The sequence below is a fragment of the Natrix helvetica genome (assembly GCF_964273705.1).
Source record: "Natrix helvetica genome assembly, chromosome: 1".
NCBI lineage: Eukaryota > Metazoa > Chordata > Lepidosauria > Squamata > Natricidae > Natrix > Natrix helvetica.
This window is the reverse complement of record NC_138548.1, coordinates 165,788,490-165,805,163: the sequence shown is the minus strand read 5'-3', so window position 1 is coordinate 165,805,163 and position 16,674 is coordinate 165,788,490. Positions and strand designations below refer to the sequence as shown.

General features: G+C 41.9%; 1 protein-coding gene across 2 annotated transcripts in view; it reads left to right on the top strand.

The window, feature by feature from the left end:
- CHN1 (chimerin 1) overlaps window positions 1-16,674 on the top strand; it is a 129,727-nt gene that overhangs the window by 88,864 nt on the left and 24,189 nt on the right. For both annotated transcript variants that reach the window (XM_081935447.1, XM_081935448.1), the window contains one exon: window positions 1,884-1,961. In XM_081935447.1, the coding sequence (XP_081791573.1) occupies window positions 1,884-1,961 (78 nt within the window). The remainder of the gene's footprint in view (window positions 1-1,883; window positions 1,962-16,674) is intronic.

Genomic DNA, 16,674 nt, shown 5'->3' with positions numbered 1-16,674 from the left:
TCTGCTGTGCTTTATATACTATACCACATTAGTTGTAAATGGTCCAGAAATGCCTATCAGTATATTCTTGGATATAGATGAAGAATTAATGAATGACAAATCCTTAGACTTCCACTTACAATTATTCTTGGCGACAAGGATTAATTTAGAGATAGATATGCTATTTAAATGTGATCTCAATTGAGTGTGTTTGGTGTTTACATGAGTACAGAGATTTATTGCATCATTTTCTGCTTTGTAGTCTGGGAGCAGCGTCTTACAATGAGAAAAAAGTATCATCTGACAAAAGCAGATTAACTCTGCATGATTAGAAGCCTCTGACTGACCATGATCAGTGTCTGCACATAAGAATCCTATTGGCAAGACAAAGCTCTGAGAACCACATGGGGATTTTTTTTTTCATTTAGTCACCACATTGTAACAAAAAGAACTCATTTCTGTTTGCCCAGTTGGTCTTTTGGATCTCTGTGCATTACAGCTTCCATAAGATCTAACCCTTTCTTTATTATCATCCCATTTGTAGGCTATTTTAATTTCTTTTGCTTGCTTGCAAAATAAAGTATCATGCTGCTACCCTTTCTTTTTCAGCTCGTTGGAAATGTATATAGCGTTCCCTTTGAGTACCTCGGAACCTATTGACAAGTCTGGGGAATTTGAGTCAAGGGTCGTTTTTATATATTTAGTTTGGCTAAATATATAGCAAGTAATGCCGGATTCCTTCTTTCCCATTCTTTCAAATGCATTAAGAATAGTTATATAAATGGCTAGGAAAACCACGGCGAAGTACTTTTTTTATATAACAAAAGGACGAAGTGAAGTGCAAGAAAGGGCTGTGAATGTCATAAAATGGGTATACTGTAAACAAAGCAGAGGAGATGACTTCATGTGTGAAGCTATGAATAAGCTAAGAATAGTTCTATCACATTTCATTTAAAATCCACATCATACAAAGCTTTTCAGCTAGCTCTGTAGTGTTAATGCCTGGAAAAAAAAGTGTACTGCGATCTCAGTCTTTAAATGGCAGAGATGCCATTTTCTAATGATGTATGACTCATTTATTTCTCATAATCATCCTGATGATTTTTTTTTTTGTTCCTTTTCTTTTGAGCGAGCAAGATAGCCTTTTGTGGGAGGGGGAATGAGAGAGTTGAGTGGCATGCTGCTTAAATTCTTCTTCTGCTTTTTCATTGGTGACATATTCTTCTAATCTAACCAATCCTGATACATTCCTGCCAGCATAAGCCCACCTCCTCCCCCCAGCCCCCTTGCTAGACGGAGGTTAGCAAGGACCTATTAACTGGAAACTGATTATATGCAGTATGAGAACATCTTTTGATACAAAATCACTATCAGGATGGTTGAATAGGAGAGAGGGGAGCCTAGTCCTTCTTATTTGACAATTACAACATGAATTTGTAAATGGATGAAGACACTGTGGGCTATCTTTTGTTAACAGTGACTCTTGCTGTTCAGACGTACAAGTTTTCCAGCTTAAATTAGAAAGCTTCTTTTTTTTTAAAGTCTAACAGCAAATGAAAAGAAACTGTAGCATCAGCACTACAAGACTCTCTACAATTTGACTTGCGGGTGATACTGCTTTTCTTTTGCTTTAGTTCTACTTGAAATAAGTACCAAGGAGGCTAGGGTTTTGTGCAGTGATTTCCCCCCCTCCTCTGTGTGGGATATTCTTCTCTCCTGCCTCTTTTAAAATGCCCTCCAAAGAGTCCTGGTCAGGGCAAAAAGCTAATAGAGTTGCTGTTCACAACTTGAAACAGGAGAGCCGTCAAAGAGATTTATTGATAGCAGCCTTGGGAATGCGGCTAGGCTTGCAAAAGTCATCTGTGACAATCTGGCAACCTCTTAAACTCTTTGCTTATTCGCAGCTGACATCCCTTGTCAGAAGAGCGACTCTGAAAGAAAACGAACACATTCCCAAATATGAGAAGGTTCACAGTTTCAAGGTAAGATGCTGAACTCCATCATTAAGTTTCTAGCCAGCCGCATGTTGAAATCTTGTTAAGAAATGTAATGTATTTGCATGTCTCTGTGTTGTCCCTATGCTGAACAAAGTATTCAAGTCAGAAATTATATTAATTCATATTAATATTATGTCTTACAAATAATATTAAGTTAAAGGCATCAAGCTTGATTTCCTACAACTATTCTATATTGCTCTGGTGTGTGTGTGTGTGTGTGTGTGTGTGAGAGAGAGAGAGAGAGAGAGAGAGAGAGAGAGAGAGAGAGAGTGTCTATGTACATACATATACACTTGCTTATAAATGCAAGCTATTTGGAAATATTTTGGCAGAGTTCCTGGTTGATGATTTTATACTTCTCCCCTAATACTTAATCAAACATTCAGTCCACTTCATTACCTTTATTTCTGTAAAATAGTATTGAGTACTGAAAGATATAATCTGTATATTTCCTTCTTACTAATTATTTTTTCCTCTCTATTAATTAATCATCAATATTGAAAATGTCACATTGTTATAACCGTTCTCTTAAATCTGGTAAAGTCTTAAGGAGTCATTCAGTTCTCTGAACACAGGCTTTGCTTGTTTGGTCTTTACTTATTTTTCTGTAGTCTATTGTTATTCTACTTCTGTTTTTAAAAAATGACATTTTCCCCATTATCAGGGAGAGATCTCTGACAAAAACTACACTTTTAGTGTTTCTGTTTGTATTGAGCTAATGGTATTGTAAACATTTGTTGTACCCGTCTAATTAACTCTTAATTGAATGTGTGTCTGTTTAGCCTGCATAAGTTATTATAAATAGAACAGTCAGCTATCACTGGAGAGGGAATGCCACAGCAATCTAATGTTCTAACAATACTGGCCATAATGTGAGGGTAACAATTTAGCCAACATCTTAAGTTAAATCAAATCTCTACTTTCCTTCTTTCTGAAAATGCTCAGCACTCAATTTTGCAAGTCCAACTCCTGTTCTAGCCATGGGCCTTTCAATGTGTTTACAAGAACTCCCCCTTCTATAATGTAACATGAATTTATCAAAAGAGAACAAGAAATATAAATAAACACATACACATACGTGAGGATACAGAGATCTACAAATTAATGATGTGCTTCAGACTCAACTTTCATGTCTTCCCCAACCTGGCATCTTCCAGATGTATTGTGACTACAAAGTTACAGATTCCTAGCCAATATAGGTTTGGTGTCCTAACAAACTTAAATGGGGAAGAGTGCCTCATTTGTATTAATGTCTAGAGCAGGAGTGTCCAACCTTGACAACTTTAAGACCTGTAAACTTCACAGGTGTGGAGAATATTTGTAGCTCGTTGTAGATTTTGGCACAAACATATCAAATTAGAACCAGCATAGGAAACAATAAGAAAACTGACCATCCGAACTACCAGTCAATGACAGAACCAACCACTAGTTGAATTTATCACCTCGCAACAACCAGTCATGTGACCTACTGACCACAAAACCACACAGAACCTGTATAAACAGAGAAGGAAATTGAACAAGACACTTCACCCTAAACCCCACTGAAGATGTTACCTAGTGTGGGAATGAAATGTCTGGGAATTGAACAGCAAGCTTGGAGAACAAATTGAAACCTGTAGATTTCAATTCCCAGAATTCTCCAGCCAGCCTTGTTGGCTAGAGAATGCCTGGAGTTGAAGTCCACAAGCCTTAAAGTTTCCAAGGTTGGACACTCCTGGTCTAGAGGGCTTCATGATTTCAATCTTCACTGTACCAGAAAGTTGCTCAGTAGCCTTAGTTAAGTTATACTATCTTACTTATCCCACAATCATAATTGGAAACATGTAGACAATAATATTGCTTTGGGATTATTTTAAGGATTTGTAATTTCAGGTTGAATATAGAGTGCTTTAAAACTTGACAGAATTACACATGTTGTTGGTGTATTGCCTTTTCAGTTAAAAGGTTGACTTCAAAAAAAAATCCAGTTTAGGACTAATGCCCTTTGAATTTCTCCAGTCTGTTCAAGAGATTTAATGCCAATGTGGCCTTTTCTACTATGAAACTCTCGCCACACCTCATACCACCATCATCCTATAATCAGTTAAATCCAATCAGTATTAACTTCCAAATCAAAGTAAGTATAATGAAGATGAAATTGATCACATTTTTGAACAAAAAATCTGTTAGTTTAATGCTAAAATAGTCAAAGAAGTCTCCTAATACAGTTAAATTTATGAAAACTATACAAAGAATAGACAACAGAGTCTAAAAACATGGTATCATCACCTTCAATAATTGTTGGCTCAGTGGCTTGTCGATCAGAAAGGTTGGCAGTTCGGCGGTTCGAATCCCTAGCGCTGCGTTACGGAGTGAGCTCCCGTTACTTATCTCAGCTTCTGCCAACCTAGCAGTTCGAAAGCACATAAAAATGCATGTAGAAAAATAGCGACCACCTTTGGTGGGAAGGTAAGAATGTTCCGTGCGTCTTTGGCGTTTAGTCATGCCGACCACATGACCACGGAGATGTCTTCGGACAGCGCTGGCTCTTCAGCTTTGAAACAGATGAGCACCACCCCCTAGAGTTGGGAACAACTAGCACATATATGCGAGGGGAACCTTTACCTTTTACCTCTTACAACCCAATTTCCCCCAATCTGGTAATCTTCACACGTATTAGATTTATACCTCCTATATCCAGCCAGTCTTTTGAAACCCATCTCATATTAAAGGCATTAGATTTGTGAAAGCTATTTTAACCTCTTGGGTTGCTTTCTAATATTTCAAAAAGTTTTGTTTCAAATGAATGCTAAAATTAGAGAGAAACACTGCAGCTCTTTTTTTAAAATCTCCCTGGCAACCAAATAATCTGCTCCATTTATTTTTAATGGCAGTTTGAATAATGCTTCCTTTGGCAGATCTTCAAGGCAGTAGAGAATCTCACTCCTCTGATACACAGGAGGCATTATCAAAAAAATTGCCCTAGGTTAACTGTACAAATTATGATCATTCATGGTGAAGAGTGAGTCTCTAAATATGTGGAGTTTGGGGACTCTGTTACAGCACTCTTGGGAATATTGCAGTCCACTTTTCTCTGGGGGGAAAAAGGCAAGAAATTAAAAGCAAATAGCAAGACGTATTTGAACTTAAATAAATAAAACCAGGTCAAAACTCATTTAAATACAGTAATGCACTTTTCTATAACCTGATCTTATGGTATAAACAGTTTAGATTAAATTGGGCTCCCTGGCATGAAGAGTTATTATAGAGTAATGTTTAAGCACTTGGAAAGCATCAAATCACAGCCCTGCAAAGGACTCCATAAAGATCTTGGCATGTGGTGTTTGTTATATAACTGTGTGTGTATTTCCTGTGCAAACAATTCAGCCAGGCCTTTGTTGGTGAGCAAAGTATGTTTCTCCATCCTTTCCTTGAAGACTGGAGCATCTGTAAGTGCTTGGAGGCTTAACTGCTTGGTGAGCTTCCCAGGGTTTCAGGGCATGCCTGTGCATGCATGTGTTCCTAGGGTAGGAGCAAAGCAGAGAGGTCCTCATCATGTGATTTTCACAAGCCTAGTAGTGGGTGTGCAAGATGCAATCTACATAAAAGGATTAAAAGTCAGTTCTTTTCAAAGAAACTTGCAAAAGTGCTCCCCCCCCCCCACACATTGTTCAAATGGTATCAACTCCTCCTCCATTTGTTCTTCCATAAGCCAGGCCTGTCATCAGCATTATCAGGATCCTTGTTTATCAGGAAACTAAACAGAGGAGTTTCTGCAGGACGGACACCATTGGAGCAACACGGGGAAGTAGATTGATAACCCTTGAATGGAGGTCCAGGTACATACACACACATTCTTTTGATTACCCCAAATGAACCCACAAGCTGTACTTTAAGGGTGGGTATTGATGGGGTGTTTGACTTTTCAAACCACTTTTTGAGCCATTTGTCACCCAGAATTCCCTCCTGTTGTCTTAACTTTTAGGAAGTAGTCTCAACAATCTTTTTGGCCTGAATTGTCTCATATAGAGCAAATGTTAATTATTACTCTCGGGAATAAGAGCACAAGACCATTGTAATAGGTTCCACGTGTAATGGCCCCCATGAAAAGTATACATGTGAGGGGGACAGACATTCCCACTGGAGCAAGCTCTATGGTCACTTAATTTACATTTTCTTTCACTCAATAACGTTCTTCGTCTGATTTCAGCTAGCTATTTCTTTCTGAATTTCAAGCTATTTTGGGCCCCAGCTATTCAGGTGATCCAATCAATTTGGATAATCTTACATTTGAGTGATGAAACCATTAAACATGTCCGTGATTTAGTCCAGATTCTTTCCAATCATTTTTCATATGGGTAAATTGAATGCCAGATAGTTGGAATTACCTTTAAGGTATTTATTAGCTGTAATTGTTTGCATTTATACATTTTAATCTGCAAGACTTTATTTTGGTCCCTTACAATTTCAGTTCTTCAATTAATTAGTTAATTAAAGAACTCCTAGAATCTTGAGATACAATTCTCCACAGCCCTTTGTGAAATGAAATGTCATAAAGATTTTTTATGCATATACTTATGCCTTTATATACAATTTCTGGGGAAGTGGCTGTAAGGCAGGATGGCACTATTTACCGCTTCATTTCTTTATTTTCAGTCCATGAGTTTCATGTATAACACAAAAGAAACATTATTCACTGCTTTCCCTCTATTCCAAGATAATCAAAACTGTGGAAATAGACTCACACACATACCCCAATTAATTAAAACTTCTGTGTTTATCCATATTTTTCATGGTAAATCTAGCTTTGACATATTGATGCTTTCTAGTCTCTTGCCTTTGCGTGCACATGGCTTCCCATGTGACAAAGTGTAGAAAGATTGCACTGAAGCAGCCAAAGCTCTTGCTTCAAGGATATGATACGATGTGTCACAGCCTCTTATCTTCAGCGGGTTTTTTTTCCAGATTAACTAGAGCATCATAGCCGAGCTCATTCTATTCATATTCAACTTTGCAGTATCCTGTAGCTGTATATTTTGCTACTTGCTGTCACTTTTTTCTTGACTAAAATAATTTGCAGCCTATACAGGAAGTCCTCAACTTACAACAGTTCATTTAGTGACCGTTTGAAGTTAAAACAGCAGTGAAAAAAGTGACATGACTTTTTTTCACACCTACGTCCGTTGCAGCATCCCCATTTTTATATGATAAAAAATCAGTTGCATGATAGCTGGTTCATACTTACGATCTTTGCTGTGTCCCAAGTGATCAAAATTCAGACGCTTGGGAAGTGATTCAAATTTATGACCATTGTAGTTGTTGGATCTGGGCAACGAGAGACAGACTGCGGACACGAAGTGACTTAACAGCTCTTTATTAGTAGTAATAGTGATCCAGCTTGTTTGGTAGTCGGAGGGTTCCCCTTTTATAGGGATTGGGCACGCCCCTCGACCAATCAGAGGGATACCTGTTTCCCGCTGTAGGAGCGGACCAGAGGGAAGACTTATCCCGATATATGTTAATATCTAACACCCCTCCCCTCCTAGATGGGACGTTGCGGTAGGTAACATAATCCTTTAGGTAGGTGGGTGTTTGTCTTGCTCGGGAGGAACGTCGTAGTTCGGGTTGGCTTGAAGTGGTTGCAGGACTGGGTGCGGGTTGGTTTGAAGTAGTTGCAGGATCGGGTGCTTTTTCTATTTCCCGTTCTGGAGGTCTTGTGCCTTCGTTGCTCGGGTGTTCAGGAGTTTGTTCAGCTGCGCTGTCTGGGGGTTGCTCTGCTACGTGTGTGTAGTCTTGTTCCACGCTTGGCTCGCCGGCGTCGTTGTTTCCTATGCTGGGGTTTTCTTGTGGCTGACTTTCCGTAGACAGGAAACTTTCGTCTTCATTTCTAAGGTTGGAGTGTGTTAGGCGACCCCGCAGTTGATCGATGTGCCTTTTCCAATTCCGCCCATCTTCTAGCTCTAGCAAATATGATCGTGGACCCGTGATGCCTATGACCTTTGCCGGCATCCATAATGTTCCCCCCGTGTAGTTGTGAGCGTATACTGAATCCCCTACTCTGAAAGACCGGACCTTACTTGTAGAGTCTGGGGGAGCCGTGGCAGAGTAATTCGGGTGGAGCCGGTCTAGGTGAGACCGTAGGCGACGGCCCATGAGTAGTTCAGCGGGGCTCCTACCCGTCGTTGCGCTCGGGGTAATGTGTTGAATGAGGAGGTAATGGTCAATGCGTGTTTGCCAATCACCTGGACCCATCCTGGCGAGGGCCTCTTTTGCGAATCGCACCATTCTCTCCGCCTGTCCGTTTGATGCTGGATGGAATGGCGCGATGAGGGCATGCCGGATTCCCAACCCTGCTAGAAATGTTTCAAAGTGCATGGCCGTGAATTGGGGCCCGTTATCGGATACGAGGAGATCTGGCAGGCCATGGGTGGCGAAGAGTCGCCGTAGAACCTTTATGACTGCCTCTGCCGTGGTTGAAGTCATTAGGACTACATCTAGCCACTTTGAGTATGCATCCACAACTATAAGGAAAGTCTGACCTTGGAATGGCCCTGCGAAGTCGATGTGTATTCGCGACCAGGGTGCTTTGGGTTTCTCCCATTCTGTGGCGGGCGCTTCCGGGGGTGCTGGTCTCGATTCCTGGCATGGGTCACAAGTGGCCACCCACTCCTCTATTTCTCTGTCCATGTTTGGCCACCACACGTAACTTCTTGCTAACGCCTTCATTCTAACAATCCCCGGATGACCCATATGTAAAGCATCTAATACATTTTTACGTAAAGCATACGGAATAACAACTCGATCCCCCCACAACAAACATCCTTGTAGTACTGAGAGCTCGTCTCGTTTTGACCAAAACATTTTGAATTCCGGGCCCACATTTCCCTTTGGCCACCCCCTCCAAACCCAAGTTTGAACTTGCTTTATTACATTGTCTTTAGAGGAGAACCTTGCAACATCGTAGGAAGAAACCGGTCCCGAATCCAAACAGTCAATGAGCAATACCGGTACTTCTGGAGTGGGGTCTGGCAGAATGTCAGGTAATGGGCAACGGCTGAGTGCGTCTGCGTGTCCAAGAGTGGAGCCCGGTCGATGTATCAATTTGTATGAATATGCAGCCAGGAAAACAGTCCACCTGGTCATGCGAGGAGAAAGGGAGACCGGAGTGGGGCGGTTTCCCGCCAAAAGTCCCAACAGCGGTTTATGATCTGTGATCAGTTCAAAATCGCGGCCGTAGAGGTATTCGTGGAAACGCTTTACTCCCGCGACGGCAGCCAGCGCTTCCCTGTCCATTTGGCTGTAATTTCTTTCGGCCGATGAAAGAGTTCTGGAGTAGAACGCGATGGGTGCTTCTTTTCCGTCGGGCATCCTGTGGCTGAGGACTGCTCCAACTCCGAAAGGTGATGCGTCGCAGGTCAATACCAGCGGTAGGGTCTGGCTGTATTGAACAAGCAATGAGTCAGTGGTGAGTAGACGCTTTACTCCGGCGAAAGCTGCAGCTTCGGATCGTCCCCATTTCCATGGTGCGTTCCTCTGGAGTAGACGGTGTAGTGGCTCAGCAACGGTCGCCTTCTGTCTCAGAAAAACGCTGTAGAAGTTAAGTAATCCGAGGAAGGCCTGCAACTCGGTCTGATTTCGTGGTGTGGGGGCGTCCTGGATCGCCTTAATTTTCTTTGAAGTGGGGTGTATTCCCTGACCATCGATTCTATAACCCAGGAATTCTACGCTAGGCACGTTAATTTGGCATTTTTCTTTTTTAAGGCGGAGACCCTTTTCTCTGATTCTGGCCAAAACAGATCTGACTCTTTTGTTTAATTGCTCCTCGTTTGCAGCTGACACCAAGATGTCGTCAAAATAGGGGACGACTCCTGGTATCCCTTGCAACAGTCGTTCCATGACGCTCTGGAACAATCCTGGGGCAATGCTAACGCCGAATTGTAGCCGGTTGCATTTGAATGCTCCTCTATGCGTCACTATCGTTTGGGCCTCCGCTGTGGCGCTATCAACTGGCAGTTGCTGGTAAGCTTGTGCCATGTCTAACTTTGCAAATACCTTTCCTGGCCCCAACGAGTGCAATAAGTGCTGTACTACTGGCACAGGATATGCGCTCTGTTGTAGCGCGACATTAATTGTGCACTTATAGTCCGCGCAGACGCGGACTGATCCGTCTGGTTTGACTGGGGTCACGATAGGTGTTTCCCAGCGCGCGTGATCTACCGGCTCAAGGATCCCTTGTTCCACTAACTTATCTATCTCCTTATCTATTTTTGGGCGGAGTGCAAAAGGCACTCGTCTCGGTTTAAGTCGGATTGGCGCCACATTTGGGTCTAAATTAAATGATATTGGTTTGCCCACATACTTACCAAGACCGGGGCTGAACACATCCTCGAACTCCTTAAAAATCTTTTCAGCGCTGCTGTTTCTCACGGCGTTGATTCCGGTGACTTCTAATCCCAGGGCTTCAAACCAATCAAGCCCCAGAAGGTTCTGCAATGGCGCGCTGGCGATGGTCACGGGCAGCTGGGCTTCGATGTCCTTGAAACGGATGCGGAATGTGCCTTGGCCCACGATGGGGACTTGGTTCCCCTGGTAGTCTCGTAGCAGGACGTCTGGAGCACGCAGTTGGCTCTTTCTGAGGCTAGGGATAGCCTGTTTCATGGATGCCCATGAAATGATCGTCAGGGTTGATCCTGTGTCAACTTCTAGCTCGCAGGGTGAGCCCTCCAAGAGGACTGTGACTTTCAGCCTTTTGGGCCGCTTAGGGCGGACCTGATGTATCGTGGTGAGATACGTTCGCAACTCCTCTCTCTGGGTCAACTCTATCTCATCGTCAACATCCTGAAAATACTCTTGTTGAGCGTCTTGATAGAACGCTTTTTCAGCTCTCTGTGTGTATTCTCTCTGGGGATACGCTCGTTCAGCTCTTTGGAAATTTTCTCTCTGGGTAAACACTTGTGGATTTCTCTCTGGGCGCCCTTTTTGATTTCGCCAAGCCCCTGGGTTGGGCTTCTGTTGGCGGTACATGGGTGGCTGCCGTGAGGCAGGGACTCCGCTCCGGCACACTCGTGCGATGTGCCCAAATTTGTTGCAATGCGAACAAACAACGTTCCTGAACCTACAAGTAGACCTGGGGTGATTCTCTCCGCAGCTTGCGCAGGGCGGCAAACGGGATCCGGGTCTCCCCCCAGGCCTCACGTGACTGCTCTGCATTAGGTGACTGTCCTCGAACTCGGGATTCTCGTAGTCGGGGCTTGTGTCCTCGTAGTGAACTCTGGTTTGCCTCGGTGCTGGCTGGTTTACGCTGGCCCCTCGTTGTATGGTCACCGATGATTTCTCCGCTGATTCTGACGCTCTCGCTTCGTTTAACGCTGTCTGTAGGGTTAAACTCGGGTTTGCCAACAGCTTCTTTTGCAACGAAATGTCTCTTATCCCACAGATGAGCCGCTCTAAGATGTGTTCTTCCAGATCCCTGTATTCGCAGTGAGCTGCTGCTTTTCGTAGGGCTGCAACATATTGATTAACGGATTCTCCCGCCTTCTGAGTCCTCATGTTGAACTCCTTGCGGCAGACATGGCGGGAAGGTTTTGGCGCGTAATGGGTTTGCAGAGTCTGTTGCAACGTTGTCCACGATACTGCTTGTATTGGAGTAGGCGCGGTGAGGTCTCTGGCCGTATTGAAGACTTCTTTTCCGCAGTAGCCGAGGAAGATGTTTTTCTTCCTCGCATCGGTGATCCCCGTGTATTCGTTCGCTTCGAGGAAACACTCGAAACGAATCATGAAGGCTTCCCATTCGTCGTTTTCTGGGTCGAAAGGAGCGGGGGGAGCATGCATCGCCATCTTCTCTGTTTGAATTTGCCGCGCTGCGGTGATCTGAGATGGCTGTCGGAATTGCTGCCGAATTCCTGGGCTGGATCAAATCCGGAGATTCTGGAGGTAGCGTTCTTCGTCCTATCTGTCTCTCAATCCCACCTTCGTCGCCAATGTTGGATCTGGGCAACGAGAGACAGACTGCGGACACGAAGTGACTTAACAGCTCTTTATTAGTAGTAATAGTGATCCAGCTTGTTTGGTAGTCGGAGGGTTCCCCTTTTATAGGGATTGGGCACGCCCCTCGACCAATCAGAGGGATACCTGTTTCCCGCTTTAGGAGCGGACCAGAGGGAAGACTTATCCCGATATATGTTAATATCTAACAGTAGTGTCCCCCAGGTCATGTGATCCTCTTTTGCGACCTTCGGACAAGCAAAGTCAATGGGTACACTTAACAACCCTGTTTACTAATTTAACAACTACAGTGATTCACTGAACAACTGTGGCAAGAAAGGTTTTAAAATAGAGAAAAATTCGCTCAACGAATGTCTCACTAAACAGCAGAAAATGTGGGCTCAGTGGTGGTTGTAAGATGAGGACTACCTTTATTGTTGCCTGTTTTTTTCAAGATTGGAAAGTGCATCTGAAAACATTAGCATCGTTAAAAACCCAGCAAATTCAAGTGTCTCAGCTACGTTGTACATTTCAACCCTGCATTAGTAAAACACCATTTAATCCTTAAAAAGATAGGAGAGGGATTTCCATTGTCTTCTATTTCCTGTAGTAGTTTTTTTGGTCCCTTCAGTGGAATACAACTGCCGCTTGTTCCAATTCCTGCTGACACATTCAGTACCTACAAGAAAGTCATTAAGAGCTTCGGGCCAGGAATGAGTTAGAGTTGCAAACAAACTTTTGACTATTTGACATTCAGGTCTGCAGCTCTCCTTTCTGATAATCATGCCGCAGTGAAGGGTGCCAGGTGCATAATGTCCTCAGTGTCCCCTGAACCAAGCAAGTTGTTTAGCCACGATTCTGGGCAACTTCAAGAGGCAGGCAAGCTCAGTCTTGCCCGAAAGAAGCAAAAAGGAGAACAGAAGAGTGTTGCTGAGCTTTCCAGCACCACCCATGTTCTAACAGATTAGACATAGTATTTACTATACTACCAAATGCTGATTGTTTTAAAGCAGGAATGTGCACCTTTCTCTGAATCAAGAACTGCATTATTTGAGCATTGAGCTGCATATCAGGGACTGGACTCCAAATAAAAAAAAATAAAAAAAGAGGTGAAGCAAGAAGAAATACCAAAATTGACTTTATATCATTTCTATATTATTAAAAAGACCAGCTTGCATTATTGCTGTCATCAATACATATAATGTTTTACTCATTCTATTATAATTTAACAGCATTGTTCAGCAGTTTCTGGATGTCATATCCCCAAAATTTTAAAGGCACCCAGAACTCTGTCGTTTCAAGTTCAGCATCGGGTTTTAGATCGAGATCCCCTGAAAAATTATTTTTTGATATCCTGTTGGTTTTTTCCCTGTGCGCCTTCTTTGACACCGCTAATCAAGTTTCTGTTTAATAAAAAATCCATCTTTACATTTCTGCCAATCATTTGGGAAGTATTTTTTTCATCTTTTGTTCCTTTCTCTTCTCATTTATGAGATGGGAGTAAGGTTTTCTTCACAAAACATTCACTTACACGTGTTCTATTTCTGCTTTAAACATTTCTAAAATATTTATGTGAGGAACGATAGCACTCCATTTTCAAAAGCATAAATGATGCATTGGGATTTAGACAGAGACTTCTGTGCTGTTTTTCATGGAAGAAAATAAGGCCAGGAGTTTGGTAGGAGCTTGGCTTTTTATTAAACACGGAAGAACATGGAAGAAAATGGATTGTTTTCTAGCATTTTGGCATGTTTTGAGCTGGCTGAGAGAGAGAAAAATCTCACCCACTCACCTTATGCTCTGTATTGCATTACAGCTTATGCCATGAATGTAACCCCACTCTGTGACAGCTTTGGGCAGAAGAGTAGCACTGGTTCCTGAGTACCTCAGGATATTTATTTAGCCATTGGCTCTTCTAGCTTTCTCCTTCAACCTTCTTTTATAATGCTCCTTTGGCCTCGTTCTAATGCTACACAGTCAATGAATCTGACACCAAAAGACATCCAGGGCCACCAGTCTTGTTTTATATATAACTGCAGATCACGTGAGAGTAATTTTTCATCTCTTGTCCTCATTATTTGTCTTTCCTTTATAACCCAGAGATTATAAGAAGGAGATTAAAGCTGCAAAGGCAGTGCAGTAATCTTATCTAAACAGCTGAAAGAAAAACTTGTATCTGGGAGCATTAATAAAATAGCTGCCTTGGGGAGATGGAAATCTTGGGATATTATCAGGAGGAACACGTTGTTGTTTGCAACCACTGGGTTCTGATGTGCTGACCAGGTTTATCGGTGCATAGTGTATTTTAAGCAATGACTATCTCTGTAAGCCTTTTTCAGGAGTTGCAAGTACATGTCAGAGTTGGCTGTGTTAAATCCCTATATCTGACTGGAAGGGGCAGGTTGAAGATATTTATTTGGTGAATATGAAAACATGGACTAGATAACCTATTTAAGGATCCTGGAGGAGGATGAACTCTAGAAAAAAGTTTTGGCCCTCTAGTACTATATGGGATGCTGGTCTCCCACCCTAAAGAGTCTGAGATTGGGATGTGGGGAGAAAAATCAGAATTTTCCCCCCTTCTTGGTTTCCCCTTTCATTTTCACTAGGGCTAAACTCAGAAAGAAATTGTGCGCCAGCCAATTTCCAATGTAAATGCTGTGCAACGTGCCAAAAATATCTGAGTATAGTTTTAGGGATGCGGTGGTTCAGTGGCTAAGATGCTGAGCTTGTCGATCAGAAAGGTTGACAGTTCAGTGGTTCTAATCCCTAACGCCGTGTAACGGAGTGAGCTCCCATTACTTTTCCCAGCTTCTGCCAACCTAGCAATTCGAAAGCATATAAAAATGCAAGTAGAAAAATAGGGTAGAGTAGAAAAAAGAGGGTAAAGTAGAAAAAAGAAGGTAACAGCGTTGTGCCTTCGGCATTTAGTCATGCTGGCCACATGATCATGGAGACGTATTCGGACAGCACTGGCTCTTCGGCTTTGAAATGGAGTTGAGCACCGCTCCCTAGAGTCAGGAACGTCTAGCACATATATGCGAGGTGAACCTTTACCTTATTGTTTTAGGAAAAGAATGCTTGATCTCTACCATCTTTTGCTTTTCAAATGAAATATGAAATATTAACCCCCACTCTTTTTTTCAAGCCCCCCCTATTCCCCCACTCTTTTTTTCAAGCCTAATTTGGCTTCTGTTCTTTTGTGCTATAATTAGTTCCTCACATGCAGGACAGAAAAACGCTCCATTCCCTTAGGTAATATAAGAACAAAGATAATCTCAAGTAGTTAACTATGTAGCACCCCTGATTCATAATCTTAGGTCAGAAAAGCAGGGAATCTTAGAGCAGAGTGAAAAGCTTTATCCACCATCTTGTTATGGATGAACAAAGAGCCATTCTAACAATCCTCCAGTCCTATTTCTAAAACATACAGAAAGTCAGGCAGGATGCTAAACAAATACAGATATCTCTTCTGGCTTATAATGGTGACACATATTTAATAATAAAAAGTCCTTTCCATCTGTGCAACAGTGATGCATGATAAGACCCACGTAATCTTGGGCTTTATGGCTAGGGGCTAGGAAAATTATTTTCACTGGCATAGATGATTTGTGAAATTGCAGTAACAATATTGTACTCATTCTATATATATATGCGTTGTCCTGTATTTATTACAAATAATTTATTATTAATAATAAGGATAAAGATTTGCCTCAGTCTACTCAGAAAGCTTCTGAATATGGGATTCTTTGCCAGAACATTATGGGTTGCATTTTTGTCTGGGAAAGTACTACAGTAAAACAATACTGTTCTTTCATATGAAGAATTTCAACTGGCCAAGCAGTACCACAAGAATGCAGTACAATTCTACCACATGCTGAATATAATGCCAAACTTTCTTTTGGGGGGGAAAAAGTCAGTTTTCTAAAAAGCAAAACTAAGTATTAAACATCCCAAGTACATTGCTGAAACCTATACCAATAGGATCATGAATTCAATTCCATGTTTATAAATAGTCAACCCATTTGGGGTCTAATAACAAAAAATATACAACTGCCATCCTATTTGTGCTATAAAAGTCCTTCTTACACTCTTATTTTGCCCTATCGTTACTTGACTCACAATAGCAAATGGAAGGACTGTGGCTTTCTGATAAGGCATACGCTGTTGGCATAGATCTACAGTGCTTGCTATCTTCCATGTGAAAGCATCCAGCAACAATAAGTTTTATCTTCCTATGTAGGGAGACTAGGATGTCACAATTGTCAGAGGGAAACATGTGGAATGCCTAGCTAGGCCAACAAGCTGCTCCAAAGAGTTGTGTTCTTTAAAGCACAGAGTCACTTAACTCAAATTCAACACTTGTCCTTGTCAACCCTTTAAAATAACTATTTCAATCTCTTCTCTTCCCTTCCCTCCCTCCTTCTCTTAGGTTCCAATCAACTTGCTTTGTTTAGGAAGTAATTTTGTTTTATAAGGCAATTACCATGCAGGTAATAACAAAAAATTGGATTGTTTACTTATTCAAGTAACTATGTTAATTTTAATCAAAGAATCAACTGAGTTTCTAAAAGATTTGTGTTTGAACAAAATAGGCCTAAGGGAACAGTATTCCCAACTACACCTTAATCTTCAGTAAAATAAACTGTAGCCTAAGAAAGATGATGGCACAAATGAATATTGATTCAAATGGCTTTTAGAACAATAATGTAAGCATATACAGCAAATATACTTT